General features: G+C 34.8%; 2 protein-coding genes across 2 annotated transcripts; both read right to left on the reverse strand.

Moving 5' to 3' along the window:
* Positions 1-2,099: 2,099 nt before the first annotated feature.
* On the reverse strand, positions 2,100-3,017 carry LOC126494220 (taste receptor type 2 member 125-like). The gene has a single exon (XM_050131479.1). The coding sequence runs from the start codon at positions 3,015-3,017 to the stop codon at positions 2,100-2,102; it is 918 nt and encodes a 305-aa protein (XP_049987436.1).
* A 15,616-nt stretch (positions 3,018-18,633) lies between these two features.
* Positions 18,634-19,554, reverse strand: LOC126494221 (taste receptor type 2 member 113-like). The gene has a single exon (XM_050131480.1). It carries the CDS (start codon positions 19,552-19,554, stop codon positions 18,634-18,636), a length of 921 nt encoding a protein of 306 aa, XP_049987437.1.
* Between the last annotated feature and the right edge of the window lie 11 nt (positions 19,555-19,565).

Genomic DNA, 19,565 nt, shown 5'->3' on the forward strand with positions numbered 1-19,565 from the left:
CCTGTGGAAACAAAAACAAAACCTCTTCTCCAAAGTAACATATCTTTTGACTTAAATTTTGCAGTCAAGGCATTTTCAAAATATGTATGTTGGATTAATCCAGATATAACCAAATATCTTTAGCAGCTGTTGTTCATACCTCAGCATTCAAACAATTAAAAGAGAATGTAATAACACACAGTATCCAGATTCTCTGTATGTTCTCCCTCTTTATATGGCTCCTCTTTAAATTTTATTTCTTTTTTTACTTTTAATTGTTGGCTTTTTGAGACTAGGTTGCTCTGTATATCTTTGGCTGTCCTGGCACTCACACTGTAAACCATGTTATCCTTGAACTAACAAAGATCTGGCCACCTCCCAAGTGTTGGTATTAAAAGTTTGTGCCACTACACCCAACTACTCTCTATCTTTTTTTTTTTTTTTCATTTTAAGGACTTTATCCTTTATTTTTCTCCCAAGCCTGCATATATTTTTAAACACACTGTTAACCATTTAGAGGTTTTCTTCATCTTTGAATCTGTCTTTACTGTATGTCTCTCTTTTTCTGACCTCGTGAATCTTTAATTTGCTAAGTGATATGGCTAGGATTAAATCTATGGCTTTGATGGCTGGATCCATCCCATTCCTTAGCTTTCTGAGAGTCTAGCCTTATGGCAGAAGTACTGGCTGGAGCCTTCTTTATTGCCACAGCTCTATGGAATTTCAGAGTCCCTACCACCACCAAGAAGTAAGCTGATGGCTATCCATAAATTCTATTTAAATGTTTCCTGGTGGGTCTTCTTAAAATATCTGCAAGGTTTTTGCAGCTAAAGCTGAGTTAGGAAGCCTATGTTAAATGAGATGCACTTGCCTCTAGCAAACCGAACCCACCTGAGAAAATGCTGCTCCAAGAAGCCATGCTTAACTCTCCTCTTTTTTTTGGTCTAGAATTACTTCCCATGCTTTCTCAAGTTTTATGTAAATGCAGTTGTCCACATTGTGTACCATTTTGGTGACAGAGGTTTATGTCCTGCCCAGTACCACAGCCATTTAATCCCAAACAAGCACACAGAGGTCTACATTAATCTTAATCTGGCTGGCCTATTAGTTCAGGCTTCTTATTAACTCTTATAACTTACATTAGCCTATAATTCTTGTCTGCATTGGCAACATGGCTTGGTACCTTTTTTCAGCAAGGCATTCTCATCTTGTTTCCTCTGCATCTGAGTTGCAGCTGCAGGCTCAGCTTTTCATCTTCCCCAAATTCTTCTGCTCTCCTCGCCCTACTTAAACTTCCTGCCTGCCTGATTATTCTGCCTACACTTTCCGCCTGGCTACTAGCCAAACAGCATTTTATTAAAATAGTACAATGTAAGTGACAGGATAAAAGACCCTTGTCCCACGGCTGTGATCCTTCTAAGCACTGAGCCCAATAAAAAGACATAAGACATTTTCATGAAACCAGGTAGTATCAGAGGTCAGGGTACTTCTGAGTGCTATGGATAGGCAGTAGTGGAAAGAACTTTATATGTGTTCTCCCTTACTTTCTCAAATACATTCCTTAGATACATGGAACTGACTTTATGTTAGAAGTCCTAAGATAAGACATTCATGGACTTCAACGTTGTTACTTGTTCAGTCTCTGCATTTGGAACCTGATAATATAAAATATATTCATACAGAAAATGTACTAGGAAGGTATTATCATAAATATCACTTTATAAGAGAAACAGGCCTTTAATTTACATAAAGTCAGTTTCTAGTTTTGTTTAGAAAATAAAATATCATTATAGGAATCTATCATTCACAATGGAAAAAATGTATTTAATTTATTAGAACCTATTATTTTTTCTCCTAAATATTTAAATACAATGAATTATAACAGCTTTCCATATTTCTATCTACTCTTTTCATTTTTTTCTCCTGATATGATTGTAGCAAGGCTCTATTTTGGTAAAATGTAGAATTGTAAAGAATGATCAGTCTTTTGTTCTAAAATGCTTCTATAAGTTCAAAACAAAACTTGAAAATATAAGTAGCTAATAACAAGAATCTTTAACAAAGCAATTTCTTTCTTTATTATTAAAAACCATCAACAGAGTGTACCAGGGGACAAAGGGTTATACATATTTGGACCTGCACCTAAGCCACCACACCACCAAGAGAGAAGCCTGCCTCAGTTTGCTATTTCTCAGAATCAGAACACATGAGTGGACTGAAGGAAAAGTAATTATAAGTGCAGCAAAAAGCAAATTTTTTTTCTCTAGAAACTGAGAGACCCAAGCTTGTGTGGCAAGAGACATAAAGAAAACTACATAGAAAAGGAGAAAGGTGACCATCATTTGCAGGGCATTTATGTGGGCCATGGTGCTGGGGTCTCTGGTGTCTTTGATGTTGTGCTGCATGTTCTTCAGATGTGTCCACAGGGAGAAGATGAGCAGGGTAAAAATGATCAGAGACACAGTGAATGGAATGAATGTGAACATTGTGTTAATTAAATATATAAGTCTGTAAAATTGTGTGTAATACTTTGATGTGGAATTGTAAGATGGATTTCTTTTGCATTTTTCTGTCCAATCATCAATATGTATGTTCATTGCTAAAATATTTACAAACAAAAAGAGCAGAGACAGCAGCAATGTCACAGAAACCACCTTTTTAAACCTCCACTTTAGGTAAAGAAAAATATAGTTAGAAAAATTGGCTATTTTGAGAAAATATAATATGCTGAGGGTGGTAGCCAGCCAGATACTAAAATGATTTGCAATAACCCAGATGTTATTTTTTATTCTTACCATTTTCACAGTCATTTCTAAATCTGGATAGAGTGAAGATATTAGTGTAATAATAAATGTAAACCACAGCATATTTATTCTGGAGATTGCCAAAGCAGTGATGATCTGATCCACTGAAGAGATCTTCCTCCTCTTGACCCAGTCTGTGATGTTCACCAGCACTATGAGTCCATTTGCAGCACTCCCAATTATGAATTCCGCAATGATCGTAGCTGCACATATGCTCTGTATGGCAATATCCATTGTCCATAGGAGAATATCCTGATTTCTGTAGTCACTGAAGAATATTTGTTAATGTATTCATTTTAAATGTTTTTAAAGAAATTCAAAACATCTTTCCTAAGAAAATAACAAATAAAAAAATAATGAAGATTTACCAATATAGGTAATCATAGTTGTATTTATGAAAGTTTGCCTTTTTACATGGTTCCACTGAGTTATATCCAGATTCTGGGTGTCCTGTGGTAGACGGATGATGAAGGAAATACTGTCATCTCAGATACTGAAATATAAATAAAGACATGTTGATTTGCATTGGTTTTCTATTTTTTTCTTTCTGTGGACAAGAAATAATCAAATCTATGAGTTATGTAAAGAAATAATTAAAACGTTCTAAGATGGGAAGAATGTAACAAGAATCTCAGGAAACAAGAGATCTTAAATATTGAAGATATTTTCATTAGTTCAGATTAAGACTCTAGGGGCTTATCATCAAAGTTCTTCTACAAATTATTACCTACTAATAACTTCTTGTAGAACATTATTGCTTAAGGACATAATATTACAAATAAAACTTTATAATTCACAATAGAAAACATCTGTACATATTAATATATAAACATACACTTATTTGAGATCTAAATATTAATCTTTCACTTCATTGATATATTTTTTTAATTTATTCAACATTTATCATACATTGAGCTCCGACTTTATTACAATTCATAAGAAATTGTTTCAGTGTGCTTCCATATTAAACTATATAGTGATAGATGTGAATATTTTCTAAACTTTGGGTAATGAGTCCTTTGTACATGGAAAGTAGTAGAAATCTGTTGTAGCTCCCTGAAGAAGTCACTGAGGTGAATGAAGCAGCTCATTTATTAAGGTCATATAAAACAGTGAGACACTAAGATGGAGACACAGGCACATCCATTTTATTTTGACATACTGTATGTTCTTGGCATAACTGAGGGGACATGTTTCAACCTCTATCTCCTACCCTAGAATAAAATGTACCATAGGAGCATAAAAGACAATGTAGCCTTGACACTAAGTCATGGGGAATGTTACTGTTGTAGTCCAGCCTTAAATTGTTTCAATTTTCCTGCAGAACTAGAATAAATTAAAACATATTTGACAAATGAATATCTGTAAAGTTTGTATTCTACTCATTTGAGGTATTTACAATTCATGGCATATTGTTTGTATGGTGAACACAGGTAATATGACTATGAGCTGGCAGCAGAGATTCACTGATGTTCTTGACAAAGTCCGATTCACTGGAGCCTGGAGTAGGCTTATAAAACAGTGTTCAAAGATATATTGTATTCTTAAAATGAAAGAATTGAAAAGGTGCATTGGAAAGTTGATTTCTGATGTGAACCTTAAAGGGAAATGTCAAAGCCATGAGTCCTATCCAAAGGCCCTGCTTATGACTTCTCCTGTTATCAGCACTTATCCTTGTCTGCTTCATCTTAGATTGATGGACCAACTTAGAGATGTACCACAGCTCTCTCTTAAAGAGTTTACTATTCTTATATATTCTGTAAGTAGCACATACTTGCTAGTATATCTGACAATTCTCCTACTAATCACATCTGAATTGCATTCTTGTCTCCTCTCACCTAAAACACAAGCCTCAGCATGTTCACAGACCTTTATGAAACTATCAAATCCCATAGGTACCATGTAAATATTTTTTCTTATTAGTAACAGGGTTTGTGTATTTGACATTACTCTTTACCTTTTAGATTTCTGTCTTCATATTAATGTGTTGGGAAACTATAACAACATACCAAAGGGCTCAAACAATAGAAATTATTTTTCTCACGGTTCTGAAGGTTAGAAATCCAAGGTCAGTGTCCCACAGGGTGGTTTTCTGGCGTGTTGGCTTTTCTGGTTTGTCTGGCTCTCTCACTGGCTTGATGTCAGGTTGTCTGATCAGGAAGCACTTCCTCTGAGCTTATGTGGTCTTCCTCAAAGCACATGCCATTATGATTTAAGCCCTATTATCTTTAAGTCTCTATTGGACTAGGAGCCTTCTCCTGACAATTTCAATTGCATGTCCTTCTCTCTAACTCAATCAGAATGTGAAAGAGACTCAACTGCATGTTTTGTTTGTTGGGCTTTCGTTTGCATTGTTTTGCATGGAGTTCAAACAGTTCAGCCTATGAGAGAAAACTTGAAATAAGACCCTTAACAACATTTACAATGATTTGGAGGGAGTGAAAGATAGCACTTATTTTTGATAATTATATTAACTGATTCAGTTTGGGGTCATGATTTTAGCCAAGAATTCCAAATGATACTCCTCCCCCTTGGAAGAATGACTCCTTTGTTTTATGGAGTATAATTTGATACTATTTACTCCATACTTTCAATAGTTGATTTCTGACTTATGCGTTTTAAGTTTCAGTATGCCTGTGATGACTTCAGTTTCAATGAAATGTATGCAAATGGAAATATGGTATGAAGTTTTAAACTGAATATAGAGTGTAGAATCCATAATAATGGGTTACTTTCATTGTTGTTGTCAAAATTTTTATTTTTTCTTGGTTCATTTCTGTGATAAAAACACACTGTGAGTTCGAGGCCAGCCTGGTCTACAAGAGCTAGTTCCAGGACAGGAACCAAAAAGCTATGGAGAACCCTGTCTTGAAAATAAATTAAAAAAAAATACACTGAAAAAAGAAGTTACAGAAAACAGGCTTATTTTGGCTTACAGTTCAATGGCAGAGAAATCAGGACAGCAACAGCTTGAAGAAGTCACATGTCCACAGTCAGGAAGCAGTCTCTTTTCTCCATGTATGTATGTGAGAATCACATGAGGCACAGGAAAACACAGTACATAATATGACATATTTGCTTGTATCATTATTTTAATTTAACAGAAGAAATAACAGTACATACTAGATACTTTTAGCATATTTTATCAGAAAACACAAAAAGAATTTGCTGTATAAATGATTTTATAAACTTTATCCCAAAGCTATAAATCAACACCAATAACTCAAATAATTGGCAGGAAGATATAACATTGTACTTATGTGTAGATGATATCAAGTTTTGTCTATAAAAAGACAAGAGAGTAAGTTTAAAACATAAGGTAGATGTAATAGTTTGACAAGACATTTACTTCTAGGTCATCAAAATGACAAACAAAATAACTCTGATACACAAATTAAACTTTGACTGTCTGAAAAATTATCACCGAAACTATGTACTCAAATTGCATAGTCTCTTACATTTTTTTAATGGATTTTATGTGGCTCTACGCATGGTTTTCCTCCTGATGTTTCCTGTAAATTTGAGGAAAATCTCACTCTGCTAATGGCTGATTGCACAGGCTATTATCTTCAAAGACCGCTAAGTAAGCTTTTTTAAAACATTGCAACTTCAGCTGCTTCAAAAGAAAAATACCACAGGCATACATATGCGAGCACTAGTTACTCTGTACATAAATTAATTTGCCAGAGACATTTTACAGTTTTTCTTTCAGAGAACTCCTACCCAGATTTTAAGGTTTCAAAAATTAGCAAACAACTATGATGGTGGGGTTCTAATGGAGGAGACTCAGAATGCACTTGTATAAAAGATTGAAGGGTAATGGTGCTACAAGAAGGGTTAAATGGGGATGGGGAAGGGTACTAAAGGGAATACAAGGAGAATTAACTAACATTAAACACATTTTAAGAAAAGGTCATATGAAAATTTATTAGTGTCTAAGCTTCCTAAAATATCCAGTAGATGTATTAGGATCTCTGCTTTCTAAGTCATAATTGAGTCTTCATTTTTAATGACCAACATTAGGTACATCTTCATTAAGTTGCTTTTAGTTTATCTAAAATTATAAATTTGTATTTTAATAGCTGTGCCTCACATAAAAAATATGTCTTTCCTAAGAGTGTTAATTTAAAATCTCGAAAAACTATTATGGATGAAACAATGACTATACCCACATATGGCATAAGTAGTTGTTTATTAAGCCAAATATGATTATTGCAGCCAAGGAACATGGCTTCTGGATTTTTACATAGTATGTTCCAACACTGAGGTAGTGCAGAAGCTTTTAATGATCACAGATTAAAAGAAAGATATAAATCATATTATTGGTAGAGACTACAGGTAGACCAGCTAGTGTTAATGAGGAAACAGTCTAGGTAGGTTTTAGGTGCTACTTGATGGCAAATTTTTACCTTTGGCTTGGAAAAGCTTTTGTTCTTCTAAGAATATATTCTAGAGACTTTACTTGTTAGGCTTGAGGATGTTAGATCAGACACAGAGAAATAGCATAACTTTACTCTGGATCTGTTAGACTCCAACTGATTATAAACAAAAATTCTAACAAATAAATCAGCTTTTGTAGAATATGGATATAGCTGCGCTTTTGGGGGGGAACCTCAATTTATATTATTATAATAGTGACAAAATTAATAATATATTTTATAAAGATCTCATTTTGAAGTGGGTTACATTGACGTGCTTTTCTGTGTGTCATTTTTTTTTTTTTTTGGAAATGCACTAAGACTGTAACTTGCCTGTGTAATGCTGATTCCAAATGTATTTTTATAAATGTGATCACGTTGTAGACAAAAGATTATCAGGTAAAGAAAGGTAAACATGAAAGAATTTCTTAGGAATTTACTTTCCTTTAGAACATGCATGATGATCCAGGAACTCAATATAGAATGGAGCACTCTGCATCTTTGGGCCAACACCTCAACCACAACATCACAGAAAGGGAAACTTTTCTCAGCTTACTGTTTCCCAAAATCAAGATAAAGGAGTGACATGAAGAAAAAGCTATTCCAATAAATAATCTAAAAAATATAATTATATAATTCTCCTTTGATTGAATGCTGAAGATATTGATGGCAAGGGAAATTAAAAAAATGGTATAAAGAGAGAGGAAAGCAATCCCAGTTTGCAAGGCTTTAATGTGGGCTCGGATGTTGGTATCTCTGGAACCATTGGCAGTGTGATGCATCCTCTTCTTATGGTTCCACAAAGATAGTATTAGCAGGAAAAAAACCACCAGTGACATAGCAAAGGGGATGATGGCAAAGATAGAGTTCGTGGATAAAATATGTTTGAAAAATAAACTAGAGTTCATCAAACTAAAATTATAAGGCATATTTCTTCCATTCTCATCAATCCAGATATCAATATGGGTGTTGATGACTTTGATGTTTAAAAACAAGAGGACCAGAGACAACATCAGGCTCATTGAAACCACCTTCCTAACTCTCCATTTTAGGTAAAGAAAAAATGAATTAGAAAAGTTGACTATTTTGAGAAGGTAAAAGATGCTGAGTTTAGTAGAAAGCCAAAGGTTAAAATGATTTGCAACAACCCAGGCAATATTGGTCACTCTTAGTATTGTTTCTGTCACTTTGATTGAGTAAGTAAGAAAAAGCAAAATATTTATTTCTAGAAGCCAGAGCTGAGCAACTCTGAAGACTGTCAGGGCAGTGATGATTTGATCCACTAGAGAGATCTGTCGTCTCTGAACCCAGTCCAGACAATTCACCAGTGCTATGAAACCATTTAACAGGCTCCCAATAATGAATTCCACAGTCAAAATGGTAGTAAATATGCTATTTATGATTGAGTCCATCACCTGTAAAAGAAGATGGCTGTCTGTTACTTGTTGCTGCATTCATCTAAAATGCTATTTCTATTTGATGAATGGAATATCAGAAAGAATCTCTCTTTGAAATTTTACGCACCCAATGCAAAATTTGAGATAGTCCTATGGCTGACTTCATAGTTTCCCTCATAAAAATCTTGCACCTTCTGCCACATTCTATCTGAGCTTCATCTAGATAGTAGATGTAGGAGGAGGGCCCACTTGTTAATCCCAGCCACCAGGCTTGCTTAGTCCCAAAATAACCACAAAGAAACTGTATTAATTAAATTACTTCTTGGCCCATTAGCTCTAGCCTCTTATTGGTTAGCCCTCACATCTTGCTTTAACCCATTTCTATTAATCTGTATATGGCCACACAGCAGTGGCTTACCAGGAAAGATTATAACCAGCGTCCATCTCAGGTGGAGGATCCATTGTGTCTCTCTGACTCTGCCTTTCTTCCTCCCAGCATTCAGTTCTGTTTTCTCCCCACCTACCTAAGTTTTGCCCTATCAAAAAGCCAAGGCTGTTTCTTTATTCATTAACCAACGAAACCAACACATAAACAGAAGAACCTCCTACACCAAAATATCTTACACATGGTAACCTGGAGTTGTTTGCAGCTAGTGTTAAAGAAATGCTTGATTTTCATGTGCTACTATGTAAACAAAATACATTATTTACATTCAAGTGCTTTCCACCCTACAGTACATATTTTGATCTTATTATTGTTTTTTTTACAAGGAAAACTGACATTTTAAAAGTAAAACAAACCTAACATGAAGAGTATGAGCAGACGGGATGGGGTATAGCAATGCACAATTTAATTTCATCTCTCAAGAGGCGGTGGCAGGGAGATTTCTGTGAGTTTGCAGCCAATCTGGTACTAGAATTCCCTATGAAAATGGTTATAAATATGCTATTTAGGATAACAGTCATCACCTGTAAGAGAAACTCTATTTCATTTACATAGGGAATTCCATGACAGCCAGATCTACATATTGAGAACCCCCGTCTCAGAAAAAATGTATACATATAAGTTCATACATAAAAATTCTAAAACCATTTAGGATTTATAATATCTATTGTACATGCACAAACATTATTCAGATCTCATAATAAAAATTATTATCATTGCCTAGTAGTCTCCTGGAGACATTCTGATAATAATATTCATGCAATATTTTGCTTTTTAAAAGTGAATGTATATATGCAAATATATGTGTCCATTTATATTTGTTTTTATCTACAATAATTCTAATTTTTCACTAGTTCAGTATTTAATATTAATCCACCTCATGTTCAGGAACACTGCAGATAAGACAGTGCCTCAAAAACCTACAGTTAATATTGACTCTGAAATAAAAAGATTTGGTAAACAATGAAGTATTTATTTCCTGGGCACATGAAAAATTCTAGAAATCAATTTATTTTAACATTAAGCAAGACTCACCCTCCTTCAATGTCTCTCCTTTGCCCAAAAGAGCTGATATTCTCTTAAGTCCCAAAGCCTTCAGATTTTATCCACCTGCTTCACCTCTTACCAACATCTGCCCTATGTGGACAACAGAGCTGACAAGATAAATAAAAGATGTCATGCTTCTGGTTTGCATGAGAAGTAAACAGAAGGACACAATTATTCTTGACAAATAATCAAAAAAGTGAAGCTGTAAATGCTATCAAAGGTAGGAAATGTTTCCTGTCATCAAGTTCACAGATGGTACAGAAAGAGATGGGCCTTTTTAGTGTTAATATCCTAGATACCAACTCCATTTTCCTAAGCAACCCTTACTAAAGACAGGCTATCCAATATGAAAATGTACAAATTCTCTCAGAGAGGTATTTTGAGTAAGAATAATAGAACATCTTGTTAAACCTTTACATGAAACTTCTAAGAATTGAAGGAAAGTATAACAATAGTACACAGGAAGGAGCCCCCGTCTGGCTCAGCTCAGATTAGGTGCTAAAATTGAGTACTGAGGAGAGAGCAAACCGAAAGCAAATATTGACATGAGTGGTGCAAGTCCAGTGAGTTGGAGTATCAGAACTTCATGTAGTTCATAAAAGAGACAGACAAGGTTCTATTGAGTGTGTACTTTCACCCTGAGGAGAGTTCCTACTACAATGCCTTTCAGTCTAGATGGGAAACAACTTGGGTTTGACTTCTACTCCCTAGGCAGACAAACATCTCTAGGCAAGATAAGAATGTTAACAAGAATAATTCCCAGAAACTAGAATGCATTATAAATTAAATCTACCTCAGACATATGTCTTTCATATGTGCTTTATAATAGGATGTGCTTGACATCCAAAGAGACGGAGATTTAAAAAATGAAATCAGAATGTACTGAGGCACAAATTACAATGTAGAAGAACAAGAAGTTACCAAGATAGGCTTATAAATGTTCAATACATATCAATAAAACCAAGAATTCATTAAAAGAAAGTAACATTGAATATCTACATGAGCAACATGGAGTCATAATTCTGTAAAACCCTAACATATAACTAAAAAATAAGCATATAATTTGAAAAATATAAATGGGTGCTACTATAAGTCTTATCATATATATCATATATACATTGAGACATGCATATTTACATGTCTTTTATTTAATAAGCTTAGGTGAAAGACCTTATAGGAATGTTTAGAAACAGCTTAAATGAATGCTTGTTAGAAAAATGCTTGGATGCAAAGTGATTACAGGCTCTATTAGCTATCAAAATGATTCACTCCCTGACCAGGAAATCAAAAGTACTTGTTATTTGATAACTAAATAAAGAAGATTTTTTTAATTAAATCTCACAAAGCAAAACTGGAGAGATGGCTCACTAGTTAAACCTATTTGCTGCTCTTGCAGAGGAAGGAAGTGTGTTTCTCAGGATCCATATGACTCTCAATATCATAACAGCTGTAGGCGGATCTGATACCACTGGTCACCTTGGGCACCTGAATTCACATTCACATACCCACACAAAAGCACACACATTGCTACACAATTAGAAATAAACTCATAAAATTCACGTAGAAAACCAATTCTGAAGATAGCAAGAGATGAGAGAATTTCAGCTGAGAAGACATTTGAGGACTCAGTCAATGAAGCTCATCACCAAATACTATGAATATACAACATTTCTAAAAACAAATCCTGTAATTACTTGGGTGAAAATTACGCTCAGAACAAGATACAGAGCTTACTAAATATTTGAGGGAGGGGTAGACAAGCCCATAGTGCATGGTAGTGGTTCTTAATCAGTCTAAAATATTCTGATACCTGATTGATCAGTGTTCATTAGAAAAGCATGACAACGTGCTAAAGTCAGAGTTCAAAGTTATTTTTATTAAAAACATTGTCTTTAACAAGACAATTTAACATAGTTTCAGACTGTATAACTTATGTAAATGTTATAAGCTGGATTTTTTCATAACTGATGTTGCAGTAAAAGCTGAATTCTCATTTGCATGCTTGCAAATGAGAACATATTCCTTTTCATGATTTTGTTGTGTTTTGCTTTGCTTAATTTTGCATCATTTGGCCTCAGCAAGCTTGGAGGTTGGTACCAGAATATGGAAGCCAAATTAGAGAAAGTATGCCAGAGTCTCTTAAGTTGATGACATTTAATTGGGTACATGTTGCTTGGGTATTCTTGCTTCTCAGTGTAATTATTTCAATAACATATTAGATTTGTATAGAAAAGGTATTTTAAAAGTTTGCCTTCTATTGCTGTGAAGAAACACCAAGACCATGGCAACCCTTTTAAAGAAAAACCTTAAATTGAGATAGCTCACAACTCAGACATTTATAGTCTATTATTGTCATGGCAGGTGGAATGGTGGCATGCAAGCAGACATGGTGCTAGAGAAAGTGCTGAGAATTCTGCATCTTGATCCTCAGACAACAGGAGCAACTCTATGCCACATTGAACATAGCTTGAGCACAGGAGAACTCAAATCCCACTCATAGAGTGACATGGATTTCAGGAGGAGGCCTGGAGTCAGTCCCCCAACAATTACAAAAGTATGTATATAATATAAAATATATATATACCCACAAAAAGTGTTATAAGTTTAAAAATCAAGTTTAGAAATCAATTTTCTCATACAAACATGTTGCTGAATGCCACTGTCTAAATATAGGACTTTAAATAATGTTCTTAACTTCTTCAGCTTTTGGTTTTCTTGTACAGCAAAGCATTGATTCATATTTTCAATAGTGAAAATGATAAGGCATGTGGAAACTGAATGTCATTTTTATAAACAAAACCTAAGTAAATAATTTTCCAAAATTGTGTTTTAAACTGCTTTGATTTTTTTTTTAAACTTTTGAGTTAAATATTTTGGCTATTCATCATTTCAGTGCTTTTACTTTTACCAAAGCTAAATAGAAATTTTGTGTATTTGGAGGAAATTATCCATGTGAACGTAGATGTTCTTTTGATTGCTGTTTTAGATTAATACTAATGTGCTTTCTTCATTTTATTTATAGTACAATATCCATTTCGAGGGCACAAAATATCATTATTATAATGATTTTCATAAAGCATTGAATTATGATAAGAAAATACATTCTATGTAACATTTATTAAGAATGTCTGTGTAAAAGTTAAATGTTTCTTTGCAATGATTGTGTACATTTGTTTCTCAATGGTTCTAGGTGTATTTATTAAGCTGTACTCGTTATTGTTCTCCTTCTCCCTAACATTACTACTTGTGCCTAATATATAATCTTATGAAATACTTAAAACTTTACTGAACCTGGAATAAGTTTGCACTTCATTGTTAAAATGCCACATGCTATTTAATATTATATTTGAAAGGTAATCATGGTCATAATTATTGTATCACTATATTATTTTTCATTTATTATTTAACTTTAAAATGTATCTATAAATATTAATACATTTAATTTTATAAGAATTTAACTTAATCTTAGCATTGCACGATCAAATTTCATTTAATATTAATTTACTAAATAACATTAAATATAATTTAACACTAATTAGTAAGTCAGCTGTTTTTCCATTCTGCAAACAAACAAAAACTGTATTTACATTTCTTTGTATAAAACACTCGCCAGCTATACAATGCCTTAAGAAATTGAGACTATTTAGTATTGGGCTTCAAATTGTGCATTATATGGGTCTTTTTTTTTTAGTCACTATTCACATGTGGCTTGAAAAACACTCTGAATTTTGGTTATTTCATCTGAATTGTTAGAGGAATCCTCTATTGATGGGCTCTAGATCACTATGCCATCATTATGTAGTGTTAGATTCACCTTTTATAATTTGAATACCTCAACATTTTTACATTAGAAATATGTGACTAATGAGGATTATAAAATGTACATATCATTCGCTGTACTGTAGAAATATTAAAATATACTTTTGGGGTGGATTCAAATTACATATGTCCACTTCTTATTTTATGACATATATTTTAATGAAAGTATCTCTAAAAGAAAAAAATTAAAAATATGCTGTACCATAATACAGCTTGCTTTCTTGCTGTTGTGAAAAATATCATAGCTGAAAACAACTTGGGGAGGCAAAGGTTTATTTAGTTTAAACTTCCATATCACAATCCATTACATCACTGAGAGAAGTCAAGGCAGGAACGCCATCAGGAACTGAGGCAGAAATTATGGAGGAAAGTTATTGACTGGCTTGATCCTCGGCTTACATACAGCTGCCTTTCTTATATAGCCCAGGCTTACCTGTCTAAGATGGCATTGCCCACAGTAGGCTGGGTCATCCTTTATAAACTAGCCACAACGAAAATGTACCGCAGACATGACTCTCTTGAAAAATTCTGCATTTTTTTCAAGTTCACAGCTGATGCCAATGCAACATCAAAAGTCTAGGATGATTTGTTGGCGAAAACAAGCCATAAGCAAAACATTGCTCTTCTCTAAAGCTTTATAAGACTCGAAGTTACTGAAGACATAACAGGACTGAACATGGGTTACATGACAATGCTTGCCTCTATTTACTAACTGATTTCTTGAGTTTAATCTGTTCAAAAATTTTTAATTATCTATGAAACTCATTAATTTTCTTATGTATCTTTTATTATTGTTATAAAATAAATGCTACCATCTTATACATAACAATGTTTTTATTTTAAATATAGTTTATTATGAAAATATTATAGCAAAATCATCACATCTCTGACAAATTCAAACAGACAGATTTTAGATAATGTTAGGTCTCTTTCTATCTTTCTGTTCAAATTCTTAAATTGAACTTCATGCTTTTTAGGACCAAAGATTGAGTCTTTTATGTTCTTATCATATAATATAAGTTTAATATATTTTTTTTATTTTTCCATTCAAAAATTTACACTTCCTCCCCTCCTCCTATTCCCCTCCCATTCCCCACTCCCTCTCCTCCCTTGAGAGAGGGCAGGGATTCCTGCCCTGTGGGAAGTCCAAGGCCCTCCCCCCTATATCCCAGGCCTAGGAAGCTGTGCATCCAAATAGACTAGGGCCCCAAAAAGCCAGTATATGCAGTAAAAACAAGTCCCAGTGCCTTTATCAATAGCTTCTCAGTCAGCATCCATTGTCAGCCACAATCAGAGTGTCCAGTTTGATCACAGGTTCATTCAGTCCTGGTCCAGCTGGATTTGGTTAGCTCCCATTAGAACAGGCACAACTGCCTCAGTGGGTGGACCTACACCTCATGATCGGTCCTGACTTCCTTGCTTGTATTCTTTCTTCTGCCCTTCAACTGGACCTTGGGAGGTAAGTCTGTTGCTCTGATGAGGGTCTCTGTCTCTATCTCCATCCTTCACCAGATGAAGATTCTATGGTGAAATTGGAGATAATCATCAGTGTGATAGTGGGGCAAGGACAGTTCAGGCACCCTCTCCTTTGCTGCCCAAAGACCTAGCTGGGGACATCCTCATGGACACCTGGGATCCCCTCTAGAGCCAAGAAAGAGTCTTGCCAACCCTAAAATGGCTGCCTTAATGTAGATATCTCTTTCCCTGCTCCTATATCTGCCCTTCCACCATCTCCACCCTCCCATTCCCCCAAGCTCTCCCAGTCTTTTCCTTCTCCCTTCCCTCTCGCTCTCCCTTTTCCCCAACCCCATCCCCACTCCTACCCTCACCCCCATGCTCCCAACTTTTTCCTGGCAATCTTGTCAGCTTCTAATTTCCAGGAGGATCTACATATGATTTTCTTTGGATTCACCTTGTTATTTGGCTTTTCTAGGTTTGTGAACGATAGGCTTAATGTCCTTTGTTTATGGCTAGAGTCGACTAATGACTAAGTACATACCATATTCATTTTTGGGGGATCTTGGTGATATTTGATGAAAGTCCTTCCCAGTATTCTCTTATCTTCCTCCCTCTCTTGCTGCATCCCTTCTTTCACAAACTTTTTGTTCCTTTTTTCTGCCTTTCTTCCCTTAATTGGAGTTGCCTTCAGGACCAGAGTTAAGATATTACCTAGTTATGGCCCAGCAAAGTTTCAGTGGCTATGTCTCTGAGGAATACAACTCACCCTCATTTCAGCAACCGCTCACTTGCTATAGCTATCAGGGAGAAGACAGGTTTACAAAGCCCACCATGGAATCTTCATGGGTCTAGTCTTGTGCAGAAATCCTGCAGGTAGCCACTGTGACTGTGAGTTAATGGATGCATCAGTCAGGCCATGTTCATGTACAGAAGACAGTGTATAACATGCTTTCCCACTATCCAGCTCTTACATTGCTTCTACTCGTTCTGGTCATATGTTTCCTAAGCCTTAGAAGGGATGACATGACCTGTTCTCAGAACATTGACCAGAGATGAGTCTCTGAATTAACAAATGCCTACAGCAAAGAAAAGCTTCTCTGGCAGAGACTGGCAGTGGGACTAATCTATGGGTATAAATATTGATATTTAGAAGACAGTTTGGCAAAATGCCAATTTAGCTAAATGATGTAGTAGGTCCACACCCCAACCCTATATGGAAAACTTTCTAGCCTACTAAAATATGACTATGAGCTACCATAAAATTTAAAAAGTCACTAATTAATCAAGGTTGCTGAAGAAAAAGCATTAAATCATCATTTTGGAATAGATATTGTTCTGGCCTAGGGTTAGTTCAGAGAGAGAATGCCAGTTACTTCAGATTTATGTGAGCCTCTGAGATCAATGATCAGCACCATGAAAGAAAGAGGGGGAGAGGAAGGTAGAAAGGAAAGAGACAAAAATGGAAATAACAAAAATCATAAACTGATTTAAGTCTTTTTCAGCTAAATTCAAATTTTATGTATAAAGTAGGCAGCTAGAAAATTTCATAACATTTATATATCACTCAAATTAGAAAATACATACAAATTTACAAAAATATTACATAGGACTTTTCCAACTTATTCTGTTCTCATCATGAAGGATGTCTAATATTGGCTTCAACTTGTTTCTAATCCTGTAATTCATTTCTTGTTTGACTTTTCTACATATTGCATATTTAAAATTTATACACTCGTTTTTTTTCTTGTTTGAGCATTTCATATACGCATATAACATGTTTTGATCAAATTTACTCTGTCATCCCTCTCTTCTGATGTCTCTTTACCCCTCATCACTTTCCCTCCAAAATTTATGTAGTTTTAAATAAAATCTGTGCTGTTGTATATGCTTCTGTATAAAACCATCTACTGGAGCATGAATCTCAAGGTCCACATATTTTATGGAAATTGACTCTACCTCAGAGGAGCAATCAATTGCAAATAACTCCTTGAATGGGGGTGGAACTTTATTAATCTCTTTTTTATCCATGCAATGACTTTATATATTTTAATAAGCTTTATTTTTAAATAATGATGTTTTACATTGCTTTATAAATACCAACATGGTTTACATATTGCAAGTATCTTATTTTATCATTTTTGAAAGAATACTTAAATAAAATTACTAATATTTATGACTACAGACATTTATTGTAATTTTTAAGACTTTTTGGAGAATTTTATATGAGTACTAAAAGTAATCCTTCTCCTTCAGTTTGCCATATTATCACCCAGTACTCTCAAATATATAACCACTTCATTAATTCATAAGTCTGTATGTGTATGTATGTGTACATGTTTGTGTGTGTGTGTTCTTACACATGTGTGTTCACACCTTGAACACTTGGGATCAGATAGTCAATTAGGAGATTCATTCCTGGAAAAGCTAATTGCCCTCTCTTAGCCGCGTCAATTGCCTGAAGTTCTTCATCAAGGAGTTGTGCCTTGTGAAATGTCCCTCATTTACATTGACATCAAGTGCTGTTGTCATTATGCAAGTATTGTTTAGGCAACCATATTGTCAAGATTTAATAGGTTCAGCTTTCCTATCATATTGAGAAGACAGTATCTAGCATGAATTATCCTGGCCATCGGGATATTCCAGTATTATCAACCCATGTTATACAACTCCACACTCCATTACATTTTTATCTGTGAGAACTTAATGATATTACTCTATGGGTTTTCAAACATCCTTAGTGTAATTTATCTCTCATTCCTCTTTCCTCCTACCAATAAAAGTCCCTCCAACGTTGTTCTTCATTTTCACTCCAGAACTCTTGTGTCTTAGCCTCTCTCTAGAGTTCTTTCACTGCTCCTCCCCCATTTTCCTTTTCTATTTTCCTAGCTTCCATAGTTATTTCAGGTTATATCATGAAACTTACAAGTAATTGGGTGGAACTGGAAATAGTATACTAAATGAGTTAAACTAGACCCTGAAAGACAAATGCCTCATGTTTTCTTTTGTTTGTGGATCATAGCTCTGAAACATTGGAGCATATAAACTGACCACAGACATAGCTTTTAAGTGATGTGGACTGATATCGTTGTCTATGTAGGTTTATAACAAAGGTTACATGGTTCCCAAAGTGTTCAACTGCTAATTCACAAAAACTTAGAGAAAAACATTTATTATATATAAATTTCTTCATGTGAGAATCTCTTGTCTCCTGATTTTCCTTAAGTATATGAAAAAGCATTGCCTAGATGGTCTGGGCTCCTATGCTTCTATGTTTTTAATCCATATCTGGGCCGCAATAGCACAAAAAGAAAAACCCACCTCAACCTTCTGTTTGCCCAAATCAGAACAAATGGGTGAGCAGAAAGAGCACCATTTCCCAAAGTCCAGACAGACAAAAAGATCAGGTATTTTTCCTGTGAATCAGAACTCCAAACCATCACTAAATATGAGAGAAAGTAAACAGTGTATAACAGTACAGAAATAATGATGGTCTGCAAGGCTCTGATGTGGGCCACAGTGCTGACATCTCTGTATTCTTTGGCATTACGCTGCACGTTCTTCAGATGTCTCCACAGGGAGAAGATGAGCAGGAGGAAGGTTGCCAGGGACATAACAAATGGTGTGAATGAAAACACAGGATTTGTAAAAAAAAGAAATCTGCAAATTTGTGTATAGTTATACAATCTGGAACTATGAGATACATTCCTTTGGACATCATCAATACACATATCATAGTTTATTTTCATAACAACAATGTTTAAGAACAAGAAAAATAGAGACACTAACAAGGTCACCGAGACGGCATTTTTAACTCTAAACTTTAGGTAAAGAAAAATAATGTTAGAAAAGTTGGCTATCTTGAGGAAATAAAATATGCTTAGTATTGTAGTAAGCCAAAGGTTACAATGATTGATTACTGCCCAAGTAATCAAATATAATCTTAGCATTTTTCCAGTAAAGTATAATGCAGGGTAAAGCACAGATATACACCCATCTAAAAACACAAGCCAAGTCATAGTGATCCTGGAAATTGCCAGAGCAGTGAGGATTTGATCCACTGAAGAAATCTTCCTTCTTTTGACCCAGTCTATGCAGTTCACCAGAGCAATGAATCCATTTCCTAAGATTCCCATTAGGAATTCCACACTTAAAAAGATTGCGAATATTCTCTCTAGGACAGCAACCATTGTCTGCAAAA

This window comes from Alexandromys fortis, unplaced genomic scaffold (assembly GCF_014885135.2).
Source record: "Alexandromys fortis isolate MF-2015 unplaced genomic scaffold, M_Fortis_MF-2015_v1.1 scaffold_353, whole genome shotgun sequence".
In the NCBI taxonomy this organism is placed as follows: Eukaryota; Metazoa; Chordata; class Mammalia; order Rodentia; family Cricetidae; genus Alexandromys; species Alexandromys fortis.

What these genes read in the sequence shown, in the direction of transcription:
- LOC126494220 (XM_050131479.1), bottom strand. Translation starts at nt 3,017, where the DNA reads ATGGATATTGCCATACAGAGCATATGTGCAGCTACGATCATTGCGGAA.
- LOC126494221 (XM_050131480.1), bottom strand. Translation starts at nt 19,554, where the DNA reads ATGGTTGCTGTCCTAGAGAGAATATTCGCAATCTTTTTAAGTGTGGAA.